General features: G+C 25.7%; 1 protein-coding gene across 1 annotated transcript in view; it reads right to left on the reverse strand.

Moving 5' to 3' along the window:
• Positions 1 to 18,166: 18,166 nt before the first annotated feature.
• The window catches only part of LOC111613708 (hormone-sensitive lipase-like), a 57,765-nt gene continuing 53,408 nt past the window's right edge, over positions 18,167 to 22,523 (reverse strand). Inside the window, exon 8 of the mRNA XM_023355047.1 lies at positions 18,167 to 18,479. Coding sequence (XP_023210815.1) covers positions 18,279 to 18,479 — 201 coding nt within the window. The 3' untranslated portion in view covers positions 18,167 to 18,278. The remainder of the gene's footprint in view (positions 18,480 to 22,523) is intronic.

Genomic DNA, 22,523 nt, shown 5'->3' on the forward strand with positions numbered 1-22,523 from the left:
AACCCGACCGATAAGAATTTACTGGTATGTTTTTATGATAGTTCTGTATAGTTGACAGGAGTTTAAAAAAATTCATTAAAATATTTGATATTTTTATTCCGCTCTCCGATTTTATATTACATATGGATTTCAATGTTAAACCAGTGATATTACGATTTCGTATATCCCATCTTTAAGGGGATGTAGGAAAAACATGTACAATTCTTGTATAATGTTAAAAAATTAACATTATACAAGAATTCATTTACAACTAAATTTAATGAATGAGAGAGATGCACAAGGTACAGAAAAAGCTCTAGAATTTATTTTTCTTAAATTTACGATTTATATATCCGTTGTCATAAAAATTTGTCTTTCCACTTTTTTCTCGCGACTACAAATATTCGAGTACAAAGTAACTGGTTTCGACTTATTTCTACTTAAGAAGTAGTTAAATAATTAAGCGATTAGGGAATTGGAAACATAAACAAAACCCTGATGAAAGAGCCGAAATTTTACTTAAACAAAAGCTTAACCGAACTAATCTATAGCCGAGTACAGTGGGAACTGATTTCTTCGAAATATTAGATGTAATAAAGACAGAAAATTTTCCACTTCAATGAGAGTGACCGAAAAGTTGTAAATTTTGGAAATTTCTGTGGACACCTGTTCCTGAACGAATTAGTTAGAAAACAAATGACTATTAAGTTTAACAAATTTAGATTTTTACAGCTATGGTGAGAATCGTTTAAAATTTACAACAACCCTGTCGCGTCGTTTGAGGTATACTAGTGATGCGACAAAAGAGGCATTTGACATTAACCGGTATCGGCACCCTCGGGATTTGGCATGCATGCACGCACTGCACACCTACCAAGATCGTCTCTGATTCCACTCGTAGAGAGCTATTTGACTAAGTGGTTAAGATTTAAAGAGTAAACAATATTTTATGTTATTTTTATGTACGTTTCTTTACAAAGCTATATTTAACTATAATTTTCTTTAAAAGTATATTCATACAATTGAAGAATATTTTGTACCAGATATGGATATCCACCACACATTTTATTTCACCGAGTAAGTTTTTATAATTTTATTTTTAATTTAGGCCTTATATCGTGGCTAGCGATTCAGAATGTAATTGCTATATTGAAAATTTATTTTAAAAAAGTTTTGGCTCGAGATCATATAATGAAAAAGAAAACATTATTAAAAGAGAAAGGCCAATGCCTAAGTTAAATATAAACACTTCAATAAAAAAATTTGTTCGACATTTTCACGATAAAATGGCTCTGTAAATGCATAAAAATGCAAAAATTGTTTTGTTGGCTTGCCTACTATTTTCAAATGAAATTAGTGTGTGGAATAAGAATGGCTTTGACAATTTAGCTGGCAAAAGACACGAAAAATCGTCGATTCTTTCGTATTTGAAGCAATTTGGAAATCGAAGCGGAATAGAATTTAACATTAGTAAATAATATAAAATAAATATTGAAAATTATAACGAAATAGTTATGGCTGATAGATATACTGAAGTATATCTAAATTAATATATGTTATATGTTTTTATCAAAGCAAGAATTGGCATTTAGAGTGCATAGGGAATCTATTGAATCTAATAACAGAGGTAATTATATTGAACTTGTTTATTTATTAAGTACGTCAGATAAATAATCTTTTAAAAAATATATTTAGAGAATTAACTGATTGCCCCTGGAAGTCGGCTTCTTACAGAAACACAGCTTCCTTATCATCAAATGTCACGGCACGCCACTGCTTGGTACTTGAATGAATCCTATTGTAAACAGCTTTGACTATACAGTACATGTACTGTACCCTGTATTTTAATATATCACCCTGAACGAAAATGTAAATTACTGTATGATGTAAAGAATGTACAGTATTATGTGAATTTATTATTATTATTTGTTTACTTTTATAATCTGTATTAAATTTTAGTACGATTAGGTACAGTACTCTAATTACAGTTCCGTATGTCAGTTTTGTCCTAATCTCACATAATTGACCACCTCACTTATGTGGTCATAAATTGTATACCTCGAAGGTATAACTCAAGTAATGTTTTACTGCTGTTTTTGATATTTGAATTGGCTTGTTTGTTGTCATATGAACTCACAAGGATTGCATCCGAAAAGTATTCGAATAGCAACACAAGATCAGGGGAACAACGAGAACTTTTTGCCATCGATTAGTTCTCGATTCTTTCATTCGAATTACCATCTTTGGATTAATTTGAATTAAAGTAATAAAAATTCTGTATGTTCAAAAGTGATTTTACCATAAAAATGTCGTAACTATTTGGCATTTATCTAATGTATTCTAAAGATTAAAAAAAAAAACTAAAACCTGTTTAAAACGAAAACCTGTCAAAACGGAAAAATAATTCGGTACCACGCGATTCCGGTTTATACAGGTTTTACTATATAATAATGTATTCGTTTTCATAGATTAATTATTTATATTTTTGTCAAATTGATTGAAATTTTTAAAAATTTGAATATTTTTTCGTAAATATCACAGCAAAACAAATCTATAAAACAAACTCAAATTTAAGCTGTTATTAATTTAAATATACAACAAATCTACAAAATATAAAGAAAAATAACGTAATAAATATATAAGAAAATAAGTTGCTTTTTTAAGAGCTTATATTTAATTACATTTTTGGATTTATTTTATAAATATATTTAATATGTAATTAGAATATTTATTTGTATTATAATATACAGTATACAGTATATACAATTATTTTTTAATTAAAATTTTTGAGATAAAATGTTAATAAATTAATTATCATAATAACGAAAATTGGTATCTCTTTTACTTAAAAATAATTTCTTTGTTATGTTTATCTTGTCATATTGGGTTGCAATTTGAAAAAATTGTAGACCTATAAATTCCACTGTCTGTCTGTTCTTCCTTAATTTCGGGGAACGGTGTTAGATAGATGAAAGTCGAGACTAGATATGGAAAGCGTAGGAGCAATAAGCTCCGATTAACTATATAACAACATCCGGTCTATACCGGAAGTCACGTGATTTCAATTGAACGAATTTTCCCCAAAACGAAATTACATAGATGACCGACATGACTGTTGTTATCAAGAAAAGTATGATGTACAGGGGCAAGATATTATTAATTTGAGATCGAGAACATATATATTAACTTAAATAGATTTAAAATTGCAATTTTTGTTCGTTATATGAATTGTGATAAAATATATAAATAAATGGAAAAATATAAACATTAAAAAAAGTTATTATTTTTAAATATTAAATATTATTATACAAATGTTTTATTGTATTAAGAAAAAATCTTGTTACAGGGGGATTACAATAAAAGTTACATACAAAAAAAGTTAGTACATTTTCATACTTTATCAAATATCTGTTATCATAATAAAAAACCCAAAGTTCATAACATATAAATTTCTCAATTCACAACATCTTGTTTTAACATTTTTAAAATATAAACAAAAAAATTTTGAATATTATACATTTTATTTAAAGTAATTTCATTTAAGCTAGANAATCATTTTATTACGGAATGAGAAAAGTAATAAATTTAATTAAAAATACAACCATAAAACCAAAATTTATCTGTAAATTACTACAGTAGTCAAGTGAAAAAATAAAGCAAGTAGTTAAATGGCATCTGCAAGAAGCCAATTTTTAACTAATAATTGTGAACAAACTACTATTGCATAAAAAACATGAATATAAATTTCATTTCCATAATTTCTGATGATTCTATCGATATAAAACAATTGTAGATTTATAGTATCGTTGATTTTATAATATTTTTATGTAATATTATTCAAAAAAGACAAACAAATAAACATATAAATGTCATTATTTATTTTAAGATAATAGCAACCACGCACTCGGTGTTATTTCTATAACCTGAAGGGTTTTATTACAAGATCGAGTTTGGGAGTGTTAAATTTACAGATCCGAAATCACCAAATGGATGCGACAACCTCCTTCTCTCCAAAATGTAAATAAATGTCTCCAACTATAATGGTAGAAAAGATTGCTTTATAACTTTCTTTCTACTGCAAATACTGTAAAATTCTTTTTATATCTTCTTTCTACAAGTGTTTATCTTCGAGTATTCACGTATTTTACTCTGCTGTTATTTATAAAATTTTATATTTCGGCCTTTTTATAATACAATGATCTAAGAATCATTTATATCGACTTAAAAGCTTTAAATAGTGTAGTAATAAAATAATTAAAGGACGTATCAAAGATAAGATATGTCTATTTACAAGAAAAATAATAAAAAGTTGTAATCATATGCTTGGCTCCCGGAAAAATTTGATAGACAATGACGTCATATTTTCTAATCTATTAATAAATAAATTTAAAGAGCAAACTTTAGTATAAATTTACTTAGGTCACCTGTCTTGTATGAGAAGTCACGCATTTTACTTTCCCGGTTGTTATGCATACATAACAAGGAAAAGTACTGGAATCGTGTCTAGTTTGGCCCTCCCAGACTTTTGCAAATCTCCACGTTTTGAGACTCCTGGACTCAAAAAAGTCAACAAAATGGAAAAAATTGTGTGTATGTGTGTGCTGGCATCTATTTCGTTTAATATCTCAATATGGGGAAAAGATTAAGAAACAAAATTTGATAGCTTATGTATAAGTAGACTTACCAGACGTCCCGCTTTGATCGGGACTGTTCTGGTTTGATGATGTGGTCCCTGCGTCCCGGCCAGTTTATCATTCTGTCCCGGTTATTTGATAAAATTTTAAAAGTGCCGAATATACAAGAAGTAAAACTAGTGAAAGCTCCTATAAAATGGCGATTTGGCAACTAAAATATCTTCTCTGCTACATTCACTGTTGCCAATCTAAATATTTTGTATCTAGATCTAAGTACTTTTAATGTTGTCTAGATGTTTTCCCCAAAATTTATAGCATGCGGCCTAATGAATTTAAATGTTTTATTTTTTTCATCCAGCTATTTTTTCACAGAATTTAAATAGCACGTAGCCTATGAGATCCTGATATTTTTATTTCATTTTTTAGATATTTTGTTTCAATTAGAGTTGCCAACAGTGAAATTTAAACTGGTCACGCCATTGTTGAGCATGTCCTATCTTAGTGGAGTTCGAATTGCTAGTCGGCATTTACGATTATTTTGTACTTGTATATTAAATTAATTTAATCTCCAAAATGCCAAAAAGAAATTGTGTCTTAACTGATGAATTAAAAAAGAATTATCTGTTTTGAAAAAGTTTGTGATCGTATTGACAAAGTGAAACGTGAACTGTGCGTTTCAGAATTTTCGGTAACTCGTGGGCGTTCGGACATTAAGAATCCACTTCGAAAACTCATCTCTATCCTCAAAATTAAGCTTTTTGTCATTTTATAATAATTAATAATATAAAAATAAGATTTTGTTATAAAAAAACTAACAGATGGCGCCACACACACTTTTATTTCTTATGATTAATACAATAATATAAATGTTATTTTAAAAATAAAATCTCATAGCAACCGGGAAAGTTACGCGACTCGTTGATAGATTTTTTTCTGGAAAATGATAGAATTAATGCAAAAACTTTTAACGGAGAACATAATATGCTTATGTTTAGGAAGAGAAATTTTTTCAGAAGATTTGACTGACTTTTTCCATATTTTCTTTTTACTTTTAAAACGTTTTGTTTTTCATATAAGCCACTTAACTACTAAACGGTTAAGTTAATATTGCATATCATATTTATAATTAATTTTTCTTCTCATATGTATTATCCTATGGCAAAATATATTTTACACAGTTTAATACACAAGAATACATTTCAAATTATTAAGAGTTCTCATATACGAGTACAAGAGATGAGAGATGATGTAATGAGGCTAAAGTCAGACAAGTTTGGATCATATACCTCTATCCGAAATCTATAAAAATATACGAATAACATCAACATTCTTTTATCAAAAGACATTTTAATTTTTATAATTTTCAAATCATGTTTTCTACATTAAATTTTGAGACCCCTCTGTAGCCGGGTCATCCAAATTTCATATAAATAGAATTTAACTTCAGGTCTGGGTAGAGAAAGCGTGACACAGATCTATGTATTTACGGTATTATCATCATATTATTTTAGAATCAGATAATAAACTCCATAAGGATATAATTTATTACAATAGAACAGAAATCACACTTTGATCATAATTTTTAATTTTATTACAAAATTAGTCTACAAAATATTTCTAAATAAAACTTTAATCACGTTAGAGAATTGATTTTTCTTTAGGTTTTAACGAATAAATAATATCAAAAATTCACATAAAAATTGTTTATGATTCAAAATTTATATTTATTTAGAACTAAACTATAAAAGAAATATTTTTAAGAATCGAAAAATATAAATTTTGATATATTTCAAATATATATATATATTAAAATATCTAAATTCGAATATTTTACTAGTACTTTCTATTCGACATTTCATACAATAAATAACAAATCTTTTTATGTTGCGTGTATTTTCTATTTTCTATTTTATTTTACTGACGGGTATTTGAAAGAGATTTATTACTATGGCAATCTTTGATATATTATGTTTTCTCATATTCGAATATATAAAATCTAATCTTCTCTGGCATAAAAATAAATTATGATGTAGCGATTTTCTAAAAATTACAATATACCTTTATAAATTACATATAAAATCTTAATATTGATTTTAATAAAATTATATCATTAATATCATCGTTCTTCAAAATTGTCAAGATCTATGTTCTCTAGACAGCACTTCGTCCAGAGATCTGTATTTTATTTTATAATTTAAAAATAATAAAATTTACAAATCTACGCCTGAACTCTTTTATAAATCTCCATGCGAAAAGCTTTAATATGATCTATATCTAATTCTGACAATTCTAAACAAAAAGGATAGGAATATAAGCCTTATGAGACACAGCCGTAGTAACAGGTCTGACTGGCATTATTAAACTACTAAAAGTTTTATATGCATACAACTTTACTAAATCTTAAAATCTGCAATTATCACAAAATGAGGCAATAATTTTGGTTTTTAGAATGAAAATGTCCTCCCTTCTCTGAAAGTATAATCCTAGCGCTGGGTCCGAATAGGCCCAAACGATTCAATTGGCTCAAGGTGGCCCTGAGCATCATCCTTATTAACCAGTATTAGATCATTATATTCTTTTAATCATTTTATGTATAATCTCTATGTACTTCATGCATCCGCTCCCAATTCTGTAATAAAAGTTGTTAAATTTAGTGTTCCTTTTTCTGTTGAAGTATGTATATAATTATAAGTATGATATTTTCAGTGACTTTCTTGATTAAAATACATTTTAAATCACATAAAGTATATAAAAGAAAAACATTCCCTTATATTAAACGTAAAGTATATACTCAATATGCCGGATTTTACAAATTAACATAGTAAATATCAAAGCGTAATATCAAATTGCGAGTGTAATTATGTAGAAAGAGCTAATGACATTAGGCCAGATCAAGTGCTGGAACATAATGATGGATTGTTTTTAGTTGAATTATACACATTCAGCATGGTAAAAGTGGGGTGTACTTCCAAGCTTTGATGAAAAACATAAAAAGCGGAGCAAAACATTACGCAGCATAAAGCTATACTGTATATTTGTCGTCAAAAATAAATTCCGACAAGAAAAAAAAATCCAAAAATTTCAAAAACTAACACTAATTATGTCTTTAATCGCTTTAGTTCCCAGCAATTTTTGATATGAATGTAATTAAACGTAAAAAATACTTAAAACTGAAAAAAACGAAAGAAATGCGTTAATTTTAAAGAAAAGGCTTTAAACTATATTTTCCATTGTCTCGCCTTTCTGCGAAATTTGACACGGATGAGTCAATGTGCTTACAGCTAGATGACCTTGAGAACAGCTGATGTTGAATTTCCCGGGACATTCTCATAGAAGTCTCGGGAGGCGATGGGTTTATAGTAGGGTGAATACTAGCTGGCCGTATATTTTTAAATATTTTTAAAAAATTAAAATTTTTATTGCGATTTCCGACCCCCGACTTAATTAAACGTATATATACTAAAATATATTAATTAAAAAATTAAAAAACTATTGGAGGTCGTTTTGACATCAGAAACTAGCTTTAAATAACTTTACCGAAGTAAAATCGGTGCACTAGAACTTTAGAACAATTAATTAAATTTGATAAAAAAAATCGCATTAAAAAACAATTAAGTGTTAATCGTGCGTCATTAAAGGTAAATTAAAATCGCGATAAAATTTTTTCGCGCGGGTAAAAATTTTTGAAAAAATTTGGAGACAAAAAACATTCCAAAAATCCAAAACAAATTTCGGGGCCCAAAGGACCTGGTTTTATGTAACGCTATGTAACTTGCCCGAGTTAACTCGTGTGAAGAACTAAAGGTGTTTTTAATTTAATAATTAATTAATTAACTACTGCTAAGTTGTAGCACATGCTGGAAAACTGTATATAAAAATTAAAGAATTCATATAAATGTAATACTAAATAAACTGTGTGTCAAATTATTCCGTAATAAATCAATAAATTGTTAATTTTTAACCTAAAAAAATTTTGAACTGCTTAAAAAGTGAATACTTTTTTGAAGAAAACAAGCATATTCCTTTTTTAGATAACTTTTCCCTTTAAATGAAAACAATTTATTGTTTACGCACAGTAATTTATAAAATACAATAATTGAATAGTGTACTCTTTATTTCTTGTTCTCGTAGTTTTATTAATTAATAAATATTAGATTGGTTTATTTGGTTATGACAACGCGACATGTGGACGATATGCCGGGAGGGATGCCTCCCGGAAGGTCTTCTGAGGAAAATGGCCCTATTTAGGTGCTACAATTTCATGTTAAAAAAATTTTATTTTTTACATTTCATTGATTGATTATTGCAGAGCAACTTTCATAAAAGCCTAAGTGCTTCGTCACAATTAAGCCCATTGCAGTATAAGTGAATGACTGGCAATGGAATCACGGTCAATATGCGCGAGTAATGAATGCCACGAATCGCAATATTCGTACATAAAAGTATTCTATATTTTCAGATGAGGTTGAAATTATTTAAAGAAGAATCTGTATGATAAATTAAGAAATAAACCAAACTGATTTAAATAACAAGAAATGTAAAAACTGGGAATTCATCCTATATATTCTTCTTACAACTTTCAAAATGTCATAAAAGAATGACATTTTTTCACTTTCATTGTCAAATAGTAATTTTTGAAAATGTAAAAATAAAAACTATTAATAAAATAATAATAATAAATTGAAAATTATTATTATTCGACAGCAAGAATGCATTTAGTGAGGAGAAATTTATAAAGAATCATCATCAAAAGAATCGTTTATACACTATTTCTTATCATTTTTCTTAAACTTATTACGAGTTCATTTAAATACAAAACATTTTCTCCGAAGATAGTTACAATATGAGTTTTTTGTTAATATAATATGCACATTATAATGTATAGAAATTATAGAAGTTATAGTATTTTTGTAAGTATATACATAGATAGATAGATACTATAATTCTTTTCTTCATTAAGTTTGACGTTTCAAACAATTTTTTCCCCTATTAAAATTTCGTAAAATTTCAAAATTCCTAAAAGAACTGAAGCAAATTTTAATTACGACTAAACTTAGTTGTATTTAAGTTTCCTTGGTAGCAGAATTAACTTAAAACATTATTTGGTCAATAAGAAAACAAAACTCCTAATAGTTTTAGTAAATATTGATATAATGTACTGTACTTATAATGTAACTTGTTCGTAAAAAAGAAAATCTGATGTTACAGTAATCTAAATTTAATTTCATCATTTGTGAATTCAGTATGGAATTTTTTGATTTTAAAAACTTGTTGTTTTAATTGAAAAATTAATTATTATTACGAGTTAAAATATTTTATTAGAATATTGCATTATTACTACAATTAAAACAATAATTTAAAATTCTAGTGTTTTAATGTAAAAATAAATAAATGCAAGACTTATTAATTTCATCTGAATTAATAACTGTTGCATTTTCATTTGAATAATTTATCAGCATTGTTAAATATTTTATTTTCAAATGCAATTAATATTTATCCCCTTTTTCTATAATGTACAGTTATTCATTTGATAAATAACTTATTTGTTTTACAATTTAATTTCATCAGAGTTTGTTTACTGTACTTAATCTTGCACAAACAGGATTAGAAATTTAAAAAACTCCATATATTTAAAATATTTAAATGTATTTAGAAAACAACGATAATAATAATTATTATTATTATTAAATCATTAATATTCAACAGTTTAAAATAATTTTAAACAACTTTTAATGTAATAATACATATTTACAACATAACTTAAAAACTCATTAAAGTGAGCATTTTATTATTAAATTTTCATTTTTAATTTAAAAAAAGTTCATTGCACAAAATTTTTGCTACAAGTGGACATACAATTCTTCATAAAATTCCTATTGCTATGTATTAATTGTTATCTAAGAATACATAAATAGGGTTTTGATAATGAAACAATTATATTGTTTTATATTATTTACTAACATTTAATCACGAATAATTTAACAATAAAATAAATTATTTTGCAAAAATATTTCAAAATAAAAAATGTATATATTATTGCTATTGTTTAATTATTTCAAATTTGTAATATACTCGAGACGTATATAACAATAAGTACACAACATAAAAATATAAATTTCAGTAACAAATATATGATGCATTATATATATACCGTTTATATTATAGTATATAAATTTATATTTTTAAAATTTTTTTAGTTTTACATCGAAGAACAATCACAAAGAATATGATCGATGTAGCAAATTTTTTGCAAAAAATTTCAGATAAATAGAAACTATTTGGTAAGTAAAAATTTATTTTATTAATAGATGAGTAAGAAAAAAAATTAAACAATGGAATTTATCATACTTTTAACTTATAAATATTGATTTGTTTCCCTAAAATGTAATGCCTTTCAGGATTCGAGTTGTAAGGCTTCTCGAATTCTCTGTACACAAAGTCGAGAACCATCGTGTGCTTCTTTACAAAATGGCAAAAAATTCAAAAATCCATGTGGAAGTTTATCCACGATATCTACATGAACTGTTTTCCCCAATGATTTTAATCTTCTTCCAAACATAATCGTATCATCCAAGCATGGATCAAAGTTTGTAGACTGTAAATAAAATTGAAATTTATTATGAAATAAAAAGTATTACAATATAAATTAAATTTTAAGGTTAATAAATAAATATACACGTTATAATTATATAATCGCAATTAAAATAAAGTTCTTGTGTGTATTATTTGCAATTTTTAAAATGATAGTTTACAGAAATTCAAAATTTTTTCTTAGCAATTTTCAATATGTATTTCTAAATGAATTTTAAAAATAATGAATAAACCCAAACCGTTACCTAAAAGATAAACGCATAAACTTATCAAAAATGATGTCAGGCATAAAGATAACCATAATAAATTATTATATTACAGTATATTTTATATAATATTACATATTAATATAATTAATATATAAGTAGAAAAGAATATTTTTCTGTTTTAATATATTTTATTATCAAAATAACTATCTAAAGCTGAACATGCTTTGATTGAGATTCTGAGAATTTTAGATATAAACACAGCATTAAAAGAAGTTCATATGTATCTTTGATCAAACAAATTAACTGATTTCTAATATAGTTTGTCTTATAAACAATAAAATTAGTATCTAAGATCTCAGGATTAATGCTTAATAATATGATTTGTAAATGAAAAATCACTCCAAGAAATATTCTGAGAAACATTTAAATGAGGAATCACGAAAGCTCCTTTAAAACACTGATCATTGTTGTTGCAGCATAGGCCTACATGAAGTCCATGAAACTAAACTGGAAAAATTGTTAGCACTTACAAGTTGGTTTGAATTACTATATAAGTACAGACATCCTTAATCAGTAGTGTAGAATAATTTTTTCATGATGTTAAAGACATAGAGGACCAAGTAATAGTCAAGGGGAATCCTCCATTTGTAGGTGGCTGATAAGTTGTAGTGGGTCTGGGGGTGACAGCCCCAACATAAGACCTTCTCCTTCTTTTCTAAATCTTTAGATTTTTGCGATAATTTATTACTGTGTATATTAATTAAATAACATTGTTGTATATAACCAAATTGTTTCCCCATTGTAAGAAATAATTTAAATCAATAAACATTAAATTAAATTAAACAGTGAAAATAATAGAATAGAAGCTTAAAAAATAAATGAATATATTATACATTAAAAAAGACTTAAAATTTTAAATAAATTTTAAATAAAATACATTTTCATTTCTTTTTATTAACCTGTCAATGATGCTTATATTTACTGTGATCATAGCAAATATTCTTGATATAAAGTACAGTACTTACAAGAAATTTATACATAACATATTGTATTGTATGTCAGATTCATAGTTCTATATAATAAAGATCCCCTAATATTCCAATATTTACTTTATGCAAATATTTTTCTGTGAAAATTAAAATAATCAATAATATTAGCTAAATGAAATAAATGATTTTAAATAATTGTAAAATTTCATTTTAATAAAGTATGCATACATATGAATTTTTAAGTGATGGTGCATGTTTGTTGGCTTTTTAATTATTTTAATATTGAAATTAAAACCAGATAATTAATAATATTTAATAGATTTTCTGCATGCTAGTAAAAATTTCTTCTTAACAGATTTTCTTTATGATAATTAGACACCTAACTTACCCTGATCATGACTGATCAAGAATTTATTACATATAAAATTACTGATAATAAATAAAGTAATATATATTTTACACAAAACACTACTGTGACATCATTTTGGTACTAAAAAGATTTCAATCATCAGAATTCAATGTCGTGAATAAACAGTTTCATATAAAATACATTTAATCTTTCAACTGTACTCCTATTATAATATGCTATGATATGTAAGAATGGATATATTGAAATTCTACTCCTATATAATATAAGAATATCCAAGATTAAAATCTTAAAACTTCAATATTCTCTGAAATTCTATTACCTAGGACTTTTGTGGTTCAATAAAAAAAAAAATCCCAGGTAATAGGATTTCAGAACATTTTTATTAACTCTGGGCTCTTGAATTTAAAAAGTGATAGTATTACTGTAAATGCTATGAATAAAGATGAAATGGAATAGCAAGAAGAAGAGATAAGATGAATAAAAACAACAACAAAAAATGGAAAAATTGAAATTGATACAAAAAGAAAAAAATTTAAATACATAATGAAGAAAACTTTGATATATATACATATTTTCATAATTCTTAATTTAAATTTATATAATTTGTAACAATAACAACAAGTACACTCAAATACACTTTATAATAGTCTTTAAAAATATATTTCTTTACTTTAAATGAATACAACAAATCCAAATCTAAAAAGCATTTCTTCTTTCTTGTTCTTATTGTTCAAAATGATTCAAGAACATAATCCAAAACATTGAAATCTGAAACACTTGTTAATAGTTTACCTATCCACAAAGCCATAAAGTATTTTATAAGGAATACTTTTCATAATTGCCATCAATATATAAAATTGCACTTTTGGCATCTCATTCAGTTTCAATGTCAAAAGTTTCAATATCAAAGTTGCCAAATAAGGGGATTTTTCCCAAAAATGGAGATTTTTCAAGTCAACTGAGGAAAGATGTGGAAGAGATATTACTGGGAAAATTTTGTGGGAAACCCTTAAAGGGAAAACTGGGGAATCTATAACTTATTATTTGATAATAATTTAAATTATTATTATTATTATTATTAATTAAATGTTTTAAACTTTCTTATTGCACACAATTAATTTTGTTTGCCTAATGGATAAAATTCTGATTATTAACCGGAGAATGAAAAATAATGCTTAAGCATCTTCCTGTACCCAAAATTTTCTTCTCCATTCTGCTCTGTCTCAATAATCCTCCTCTGTCAGTCCTTTGTGCTCCATAGCTTTTGTTACTTCCTCTATCCATGTAGTCCACAGCCTTCCTCTCCTCCTTCTGCCTGTTGGAATCCATATCTGTTGTGGTAGTCTACCTTATTCCATCCTCCGAACATGACCATACCAGTTTAATTGTTTGTTATGAATATAATCAACTATAGAGTTTTGAAATCTTGTTAAAACATCTATAGTTCTATCAAGATACTATTATATGATTTTATAACATACATCCTGATGTACAGATTTAAAAAAATAAGAAATGTGATCAAATTAAGTTTGCTTTTAATTTCATACATTTATTATGAATATTTACTTCTTTACAAAATAAAGATTTTTCTTCTATTGTAATAGAAAATTTTAAACTAAAAGAGTATTTATTAAATTGTTCAGTATGATTAATACTTTAAAATCATTAATAACTGTTTTGTTAAATCTCTATATTAGTGACTAATAATAATACTCTTATTAAAATAAATTAATTTGTAATTGTTTCATTGGTTATTTAATGTGAATATGTAAAAATTTTTATAAAAGCTTTTGTTTCTAGGTCTTTTAAAGGGTTTATCATAATAGGGACAGTTATAAAATGTTCTAAGGAATGCTACTATGTATTAAAATTAACAAATAAGATCATTTTTCAAATTAAATGTTACCTTATATAAATGTATTACTTATTAAGAAACATTTTAACTTCAGTTTATAAAGTTTAATCTATGTCTCTATAATAATTGAGTAAATTACTCTTAAATTATTAATATTTTAATTTATGTTGGGTTTAGTGGGTTATACTCGGTTCACACTGGTGGCTGTGTACTATGCTGGACCAGAGTCAAGGCATAGCAACCAAGAACTAAAATTAAATAAATGTGTCAGTGTCTGTATTCAGGAATTTCCTAACAATATGGCATGTATTCAATATAGTGGCCTTCTGTAGTGTGATGTATGTATTTCTATTCANTATGTCTTTAATCGCTTTAGTTCCCAGCAATTTTTGATATGAATGTAATTAAACGTAAAAAATACTTAAAACTGAAAAAAACGAAAGAAATGCGTTAATTTTAAAGAAAAGGCTTTAAACTATATTTTCCATTGTCTCGCCTTTCTGCGAAATTTGACACGGATGAGTCAATGTGCTTACAGCTAGATGACCTTGAGAACAGCTGATGTTGAATTTCCCGGGACATTCTCATAGAAGTCTCGGGAGGCGATGGGTTTATAGTAGGGTGAATACTAGCTGGCCGTATATTTTTAAATATTTTTAAAAAATTAAAATTTTTATTGCGATTTCCGACCCCCGACTTAATTAAACGTATATATACTAAAATATATTAATTAAAAAATTAAAAAACTATTGGAGGTCGTTTTGACATCAGAAACTAGCTTTAAATAACTTTACCGAAGTAAAATCGGTGCACTAGAACTTTAGAACAATTAATTAAATTTGATAAAAAAAATCGCATTAAAAAACAATTAAGTGTTAATCGTGCGTCATTAAAGGTAAATTAAAATCGCGATAAAATTTTTTCGCGCGGGTAAAAATTTTTGAAAAAATTTGGAGACAAAAAACATTCCAAAAATCCAAAACAAATTTCGGGGCCCAAAGGCCCTGGTTTTATGTAACGCTATGTAACTTTCCCGAGTTAACTCGTGTGAAGAACTAAAGGTGTTTTTAATTTAATAATTAATTAATTAACTACTGCTAAGTTGTAGCACATGCTGGAAAACTGTATATAAAAATTAAAGAATTCATATAAATGTAATACTAAATAAACTGTGTGTCAAATTATTCCGTAATAAATCAATAAATTGTTAATTTTTAACCTAAAAAAATTTTGAACTGCTTAAAAAGTGAATACTTTTTTGAAGAAAACAAGCATATTCCTTTTTTAGATAACTTTTCCCTTTAAATGAAAACAATTTATTGTTTACGCACAGTAATTTATAAAATACAATAATTGAATAGTGTACTCTTTATTTCTTGTTCTCGTAGTTTTATTAATTAATAAATATTAGATTGGTTTATTTGGTTATGACAACGCGACATGTGGACGATATGCCGGGAGGGATGCCTCCCGGAAGGTCTTCTGAGGAAAATGGCCCTATTTAGGTGCTACAATTTCATGTTAAAAAAATTTTATTTTTTACATTTCATTGATTGATTATTGCAGAGCAACTTTCATAAAAGCCTAAGTGCTTCGTCACAATTAAGCCCATTGCAGTATAAGTGAATGACTGGCAATGGAATCACGGTCAATATGCGCGAGTAATGAATGCCACGAATCGCAATATTCGTACATAAAAGTATTCTATATTTTCAGATGAGGTTGAAATTATTTAAAGAAGAATCTGTATGATAAATTAAGAAATAAACCAAACTGATTTAAATAACAAGAAATGTAAAAACTGGGAATTCATCCTATATATTCTTCTTACAACTTTCAAAATGTCATAAAAGAATGACATTTTTTCACTTTCATTGTCAAATAGTAATTTTTGAAAATGTAAAAATAAAAACTATTAATAAAATAATAATAATAAATTGAAAATTATTATTATTCGACAGCAAGAATGCATTTAGTGAGGAGAAATTTATAAAGAATCATCATCAAAAGAATCGTTTATACACTATTTCTTATCATTTTTCTTAAACTTATTACGAGTTCATTTAAATACAAAACATTTTCTCCGAAGATAGTTACAATATGAGTTTTTTGTTAATATAATATGCACATTATAATGTATAGAAATTATAGAAGTTATAGTATTTTTGTAAGTATATACATAGATAGATAGATACTATAATTCTTTTCTTCGTTAAGTTTGACGTTTCAAACAATTTTTTCCCCTATTAAAATTTCGTAAAATTTCAAAATTCCTAAAAGAACTGAAGCAAATTTTAATTACGACTAAACTTAGTTGTATTTAAGTTTCCTTGGTAGCAGAATTAACTTAAAACATTATTTGGTCAATAAGAAAACAAAACTCCTAATAGTTTTAGTAAATATTGATATAATGTACTGTACTTATAATGTAACTTGTTCGTAAAAAAGAAAATCTGATGTTACAGTAATCTAAATTTAATTTCATCATTTGTGAATTCAGTATGGAATTTTTTGATTTTAAAAACTTGTTGTTTTAATTGAAAAATTAATTATTATTACGAGTTAAAATATTTTATTAGAATATTGCATTATTACTACAATTAAAACAATAATTTAAAATTCTAGTGTTTTAATGTAAAAATAAATAAATGCAAGACTTATTAATTTCATCTGAATTAATAACTGTTGCATTTTCATTTGAATAATTTATCAGCATTGTTAAATATTTTATTTTCAAATGCAATTAATATTTATCCCCTTTTTCTATAATGTACAGTTATTCATTTGATAAATAACTTATTTGTTTTACAATTTAATTTCATCAGAGTTTGTTTACTGTACTTAATCTTGCACAAACAGGATTAGAAATTTAAAAAACTCCATATATTTAAAATATTTAAATGTATTTAGAAAACAACGATAATTATTATTATTATTATTATTAAATCATTAATATTCAACAGTTTAAAATAATTTTAAACAACTTTTAATGTAATAATACATATTTACAACATAACTTAAAAACTCATTAAAGTGAGCATTTTATTATTAAATTTTCATTTTTAATTTAAAAAAAGTTCATTGCACAAAATTTTTGCTACAAGTGGACATACAATTCTTCATAAAATTCCTATTGCTATGTATTAATTGTTATCTAAGAATACATAAATAGGGTTTTGATAATGAAACAATTATATTGTTTTATATTATTTACTAACATTTAATCACGAATAATTTAACAATAAAATAAATTATTTTGCAAAAATATTTCAAAATAAAAAATGTATATATTATTGCTATTGTTTAATTATTTCAAATTTGTAATATACTCGAGACGTATATAACAATAAGTACACAACATAAAAATATAAATTTCAGTAACAAATATATGATGCATTATATATATACCGTTTATATTATAGTATATAAATTTATATTTTTAAAATTTTTTTAGTTTTACATCGAAGAACAATCACAAAGAATATGATCGATGTAGCAAATTTTTTGCAAAAAATTTCAGATAAATAGAAACTATTTGGTAAGTAAAAATTTATTTTATTAATAGATGAGTAAGAAAAAAAATTAAACAATGGAATTTATCATACTTTTAACTTATAAATATTGATTTGTTTCCCTAAAATGTAATGCCTTTCAGGATTCGAGTTGTAAGGCTTCTCGAATTCTCTGTACACAAAGTCGAGAACCATCGTGTGCTTCTTTACAAAATGGCAAAAAATTCAAAAATCCATGTGGAAGTTTATCCACGATATCTACATGAACTGTTTTCCCCAATGATTTTAATCTTCTTCCAAACATAATCGTATCATCCAAGCATGGATCAAAGTTTGTAGACTGTAAATAAAATTGAAATTTATTATGAAATAAAAAGTATTACAATATAAATTAAATTTTAAGGTTAATAAATAAATATACACGTTATAATTATATAATCGCAATTAAAATAAAGTTCTTGTGTGTATTATTTGCAATTTTTAAAATGATAGTTTACAGAAATTCAAAATTTTTTCTTAGCAATTTTCAATATGTATTTCTAAATGAATTTTAAAAATAATGAATAAACCCAAACCGTTACCTAAAAGGTAAACGCATAAACTTATCAAAAATGATGTCAGGCATAAAGATAACCATAATAAATTATTATATTACAGTATATTTTATATAATATTACATATTAATATAATTAATATATAAGTAGAAAAGAATATTTTTCTGTTTTAATATATTTTATTATCAAAATAACTATCTAAAGCTGAACATGCTTTGATTGAGATTCTGAGAATTTTAGATATAAACACAGCATTAAAAGAAGTTCATATGTATCTTTGATCAAACAAATTAACTGATTTCTAATATAGTTTGTCTTATAAACAATAAAATTAGTATCTAAGATCTCAGGATTAATGCTTAATAATATGATTTGTAAATGAAAAATCACTCCAAGAAATATTCTGAGAAACATTTAAATGAGGAATCACGAAAGCTCCTTTAAAACACTGATCATTGTTGTTGCAGCATAGGCCTACATGAAGTCCATGAAACTAAACTGGAAAAATTGTTAGCACTTACAAGTTGGTTTGAATTACTATATAAGTACAGACATCCTTAATCAGTAGTGTAGAATAATTTTTTCATGATGTTAAAGACATAGAGGACCAAGTAATAGTCAAGGGGAATCCTCCATTTGTAGGTGGCTGATAAGTTGTAGTGGGTCTGGGGGTGACAGCCCCAACATAAGACCTTCTCCTTCTTTTCTAAATCTTTAGATTTTTGCGATAATTTATTACTGTGTATATTAATTAAATAACATTGTTGTATATAACCAAATTGTTTCCCCATTGTAAGAAATAATTTAAATCAATAAACATTAAATTAAATTAAACAGTGAAAATAATAGAATAGAAGCTTAAAAAATAAATGAATATATTATACATTAAAAAAGACTTAAAATTTTAAATAAATTTTAAATAAAATACATTTTCATTTCTTTTTATTAACCTGTCAATGATGCTTATATTTACTGTGATCATAGCAAATATTCTTGATATAAAGTACAGTACTTACAAGAAATTTATACATAACATATTGTATTGTATGTCAGATTCATAGTTCTATATAATAAAGATCCCCTAATATTCCAATATTTACTTTATGCAAATATTTTTCTGTGAAAATTAAAATAATCAATAATATTAGCTAAATGAAATAAATGATTTTAAATAATTGTAGAATTTCATTTTAATAAAGTATGCATACATATGAATTTTTAAGTGATGGTGCATGTTTGTTGGCTTTTTAATTATTTTAATATTGAAATTAAAACCAGATAATTAATAATATTTAATAGATTTTCTGCATGCTAGTAAAAATTTCTTCTTAACAGATTTTCTTTATGATAATTAGACACCTAACTTACCCTGATCATGACTGATCAAGAATTTATTACATATAAAATTACTGATAATAAATAAAGTAATATATATTTTACACAAAACACTACTGTGACATCATTTTGGTACTAAAAAGATTTCAATCATCAGAATTCAATGTCGTGAATAAACAGTTTCATATAAAATACATTTAATCTTTCAACTGTACTCCTATTATAATATGCTATGATATGTAAGAATGGATATATTGAAATTCTACTCCTATATAATATAAGAATATCCAAGATTAAAATCTTAAAACTTCAATATTCTCTGAAATTCTATTACCTAGGACTTTTGTGGTTCAATAAAAAAAAAAATCCCAGGTAATAGGATTTCAGAACATTTTTATTAACTCTGGGCTCTTGAATTTAAAAAGTGATAGTATTACTGTAAATGCTATGAATAAAGATGAAATGGAATAGCAAGAAGAAGAGATAAGATGAATAAAAACAACAACAAAAAATGGAAAAATTGAAATTGATACAAAAAGAAAAAAATTTAAATACATAATGAAGAAAACTTTGATATATATACATATTTTCATAATTCTTAATTTAAATTTATATAATTTGTAACAATAACAACAAGTACACTCAAATACACTTTATAATAGTCTTTAAAAATATATTTCTTTACTTTAAATGAATACAACAAATCCAAATCTAAAAAGCATTTCTTCTTTCTTGTTCTTATTGTTCAAAATGATTCAAGAACATAATCCAAAACATTGAAATCTGAAACACTTGTTAATAGTTTACCTATCCACAAAGCCATAAAGTATTTTATAAGGAATACTTTTCATAATTGCCATCAATATATAAAATTGCACTTTTGGCATCTCATTCAGTTTCAATGTCAAAAGTTTCAATATCAAAGTTGCCAAATAAGGGGATTTTTCCCAAAAATGGAGATTTTTCAAGTCAACTGAGGAAAGATGTGGAAGAGATATTACTGGGAAAATTTTGTGGGAAACCCTTAAAGGGAAAACTGGGGAATCTATAACTTATTATTTGATAATAATTTAAATTATTATTATTATTATTATTAATTAAATGTTTTAAACTTTCTTATTGCACACAATTAATTTTGTTTGCCTAATGGATAAAATTCTGATTATTAACCGGAGAATGAAAAATAATGCTTAAGCATCTTCCTGTACCCAAAATTTTCTTCTCCATTCTGCTCTGTCTCAATAATCCTCCTCTGTCAGTCCTTTGTGCTCCATAGCTTTTGTTACTTCCTCTATCCATGTAGTCCACAGCCTTCCTCTCCTCCTTCTGCCTGTTGGAATCCATATCTGTTGTGGTAGTCTACCTTATTCCATCCTCCGAACATGACCATACCAGTTTAATTGTTTGTTATGAATATAATCAACTATAGAGTTTTGAAATCTTGTTAAAACATCTATAGTTCTATCAAGATACTATTATATGATTTTATAACATACATCCTGATGTACAGATTTAAAAAAATAAGAAATGTGATCAAATTAAGTTTGCTTTTAATTTCATACATTTATTATGAATATTTACTTCTTTACAAAATAAAGATTTTTCTTCTATTGTAATAGAAAATTTTAAACTAAAAGAGTATTTATTAAATTGTTCAGTATGATTAATACTTTAAAATCATTAATAACTGTTTTGTTAAATCTCTATATTAGTGACTAATAATAATACTCTTATTAAAATAAATTAATTTGTAATTGTTTCATTGGTTATTTAATGTGAATATGTAAAAATTTTTATAAAAGCTTTTGTTTCTAGGTCTTTTAAAGGGTTTATCATAATAGGGACAGTTATAAAATGTTCTAAGGAATGCTACTATGTATTAAAATTAACAAATAAGATCATTTTTCAAATTAAATGTTACCTTATATAAATGTATTACTTATTAAGAAACATTTTAACTTCAGTTTATAAAGTTTAATCTATGTCTCTATAATAATTGAGTAAATTACTCTTAAATTATTAATATTTTAATTTATGTTGGGTTTAGTGGGTTATACTCGGTTCACACTGGTGGCTGTGTACTATGCTGGACCAGAGTCAAGGCATAGCAACCAAGAACTAAAATTAAATAAATGTGTCAGTGTCTGTATTCAGGAATTTCCTAACAATATGGCATGTATTCAATATAGTGGCCTTCTGTAGTGTGATGTATGAATTTCTACTCAATTGTAATGTTCCCAGGCTTTTGTGTAGTGTGTCTGGTATCACACCTGTACAGGAGAGAACGACAGGTACAATAAGCACCCTATCCATCCTCCACAGATGCCTTATTTCCTGAGCGAGTTCTGTATACTTGCTAATTTTTTCAGTGCATGTGTTTTGTACATTGTGAGTGTTTGGAATGGCTATGTCTATAATGTATGTGATTTTATTGTGTTTGTCAATGAGTGTGATGTCTGGTCTGTTGTGGTAAATTGTTTTATCTGTGATTATGG

The sequence above is a fragment of the Centruroides sculpturatus genome, unplaced genomic scaffold (assembly GCF_000671375.1).
Source record: "Centruroides sculpturatus isolate CEXI.00-Female unplaced genomic scaffold, Cexi_2.0 scaffold1782, whole genome shotgun sequence".
Lineage (NCBI taxonomy): Eukaryota > Metazoa > Arthropoda > Arachnida > Scorpiones > Buthidae > Centruroides > Centruroides sculpturatus.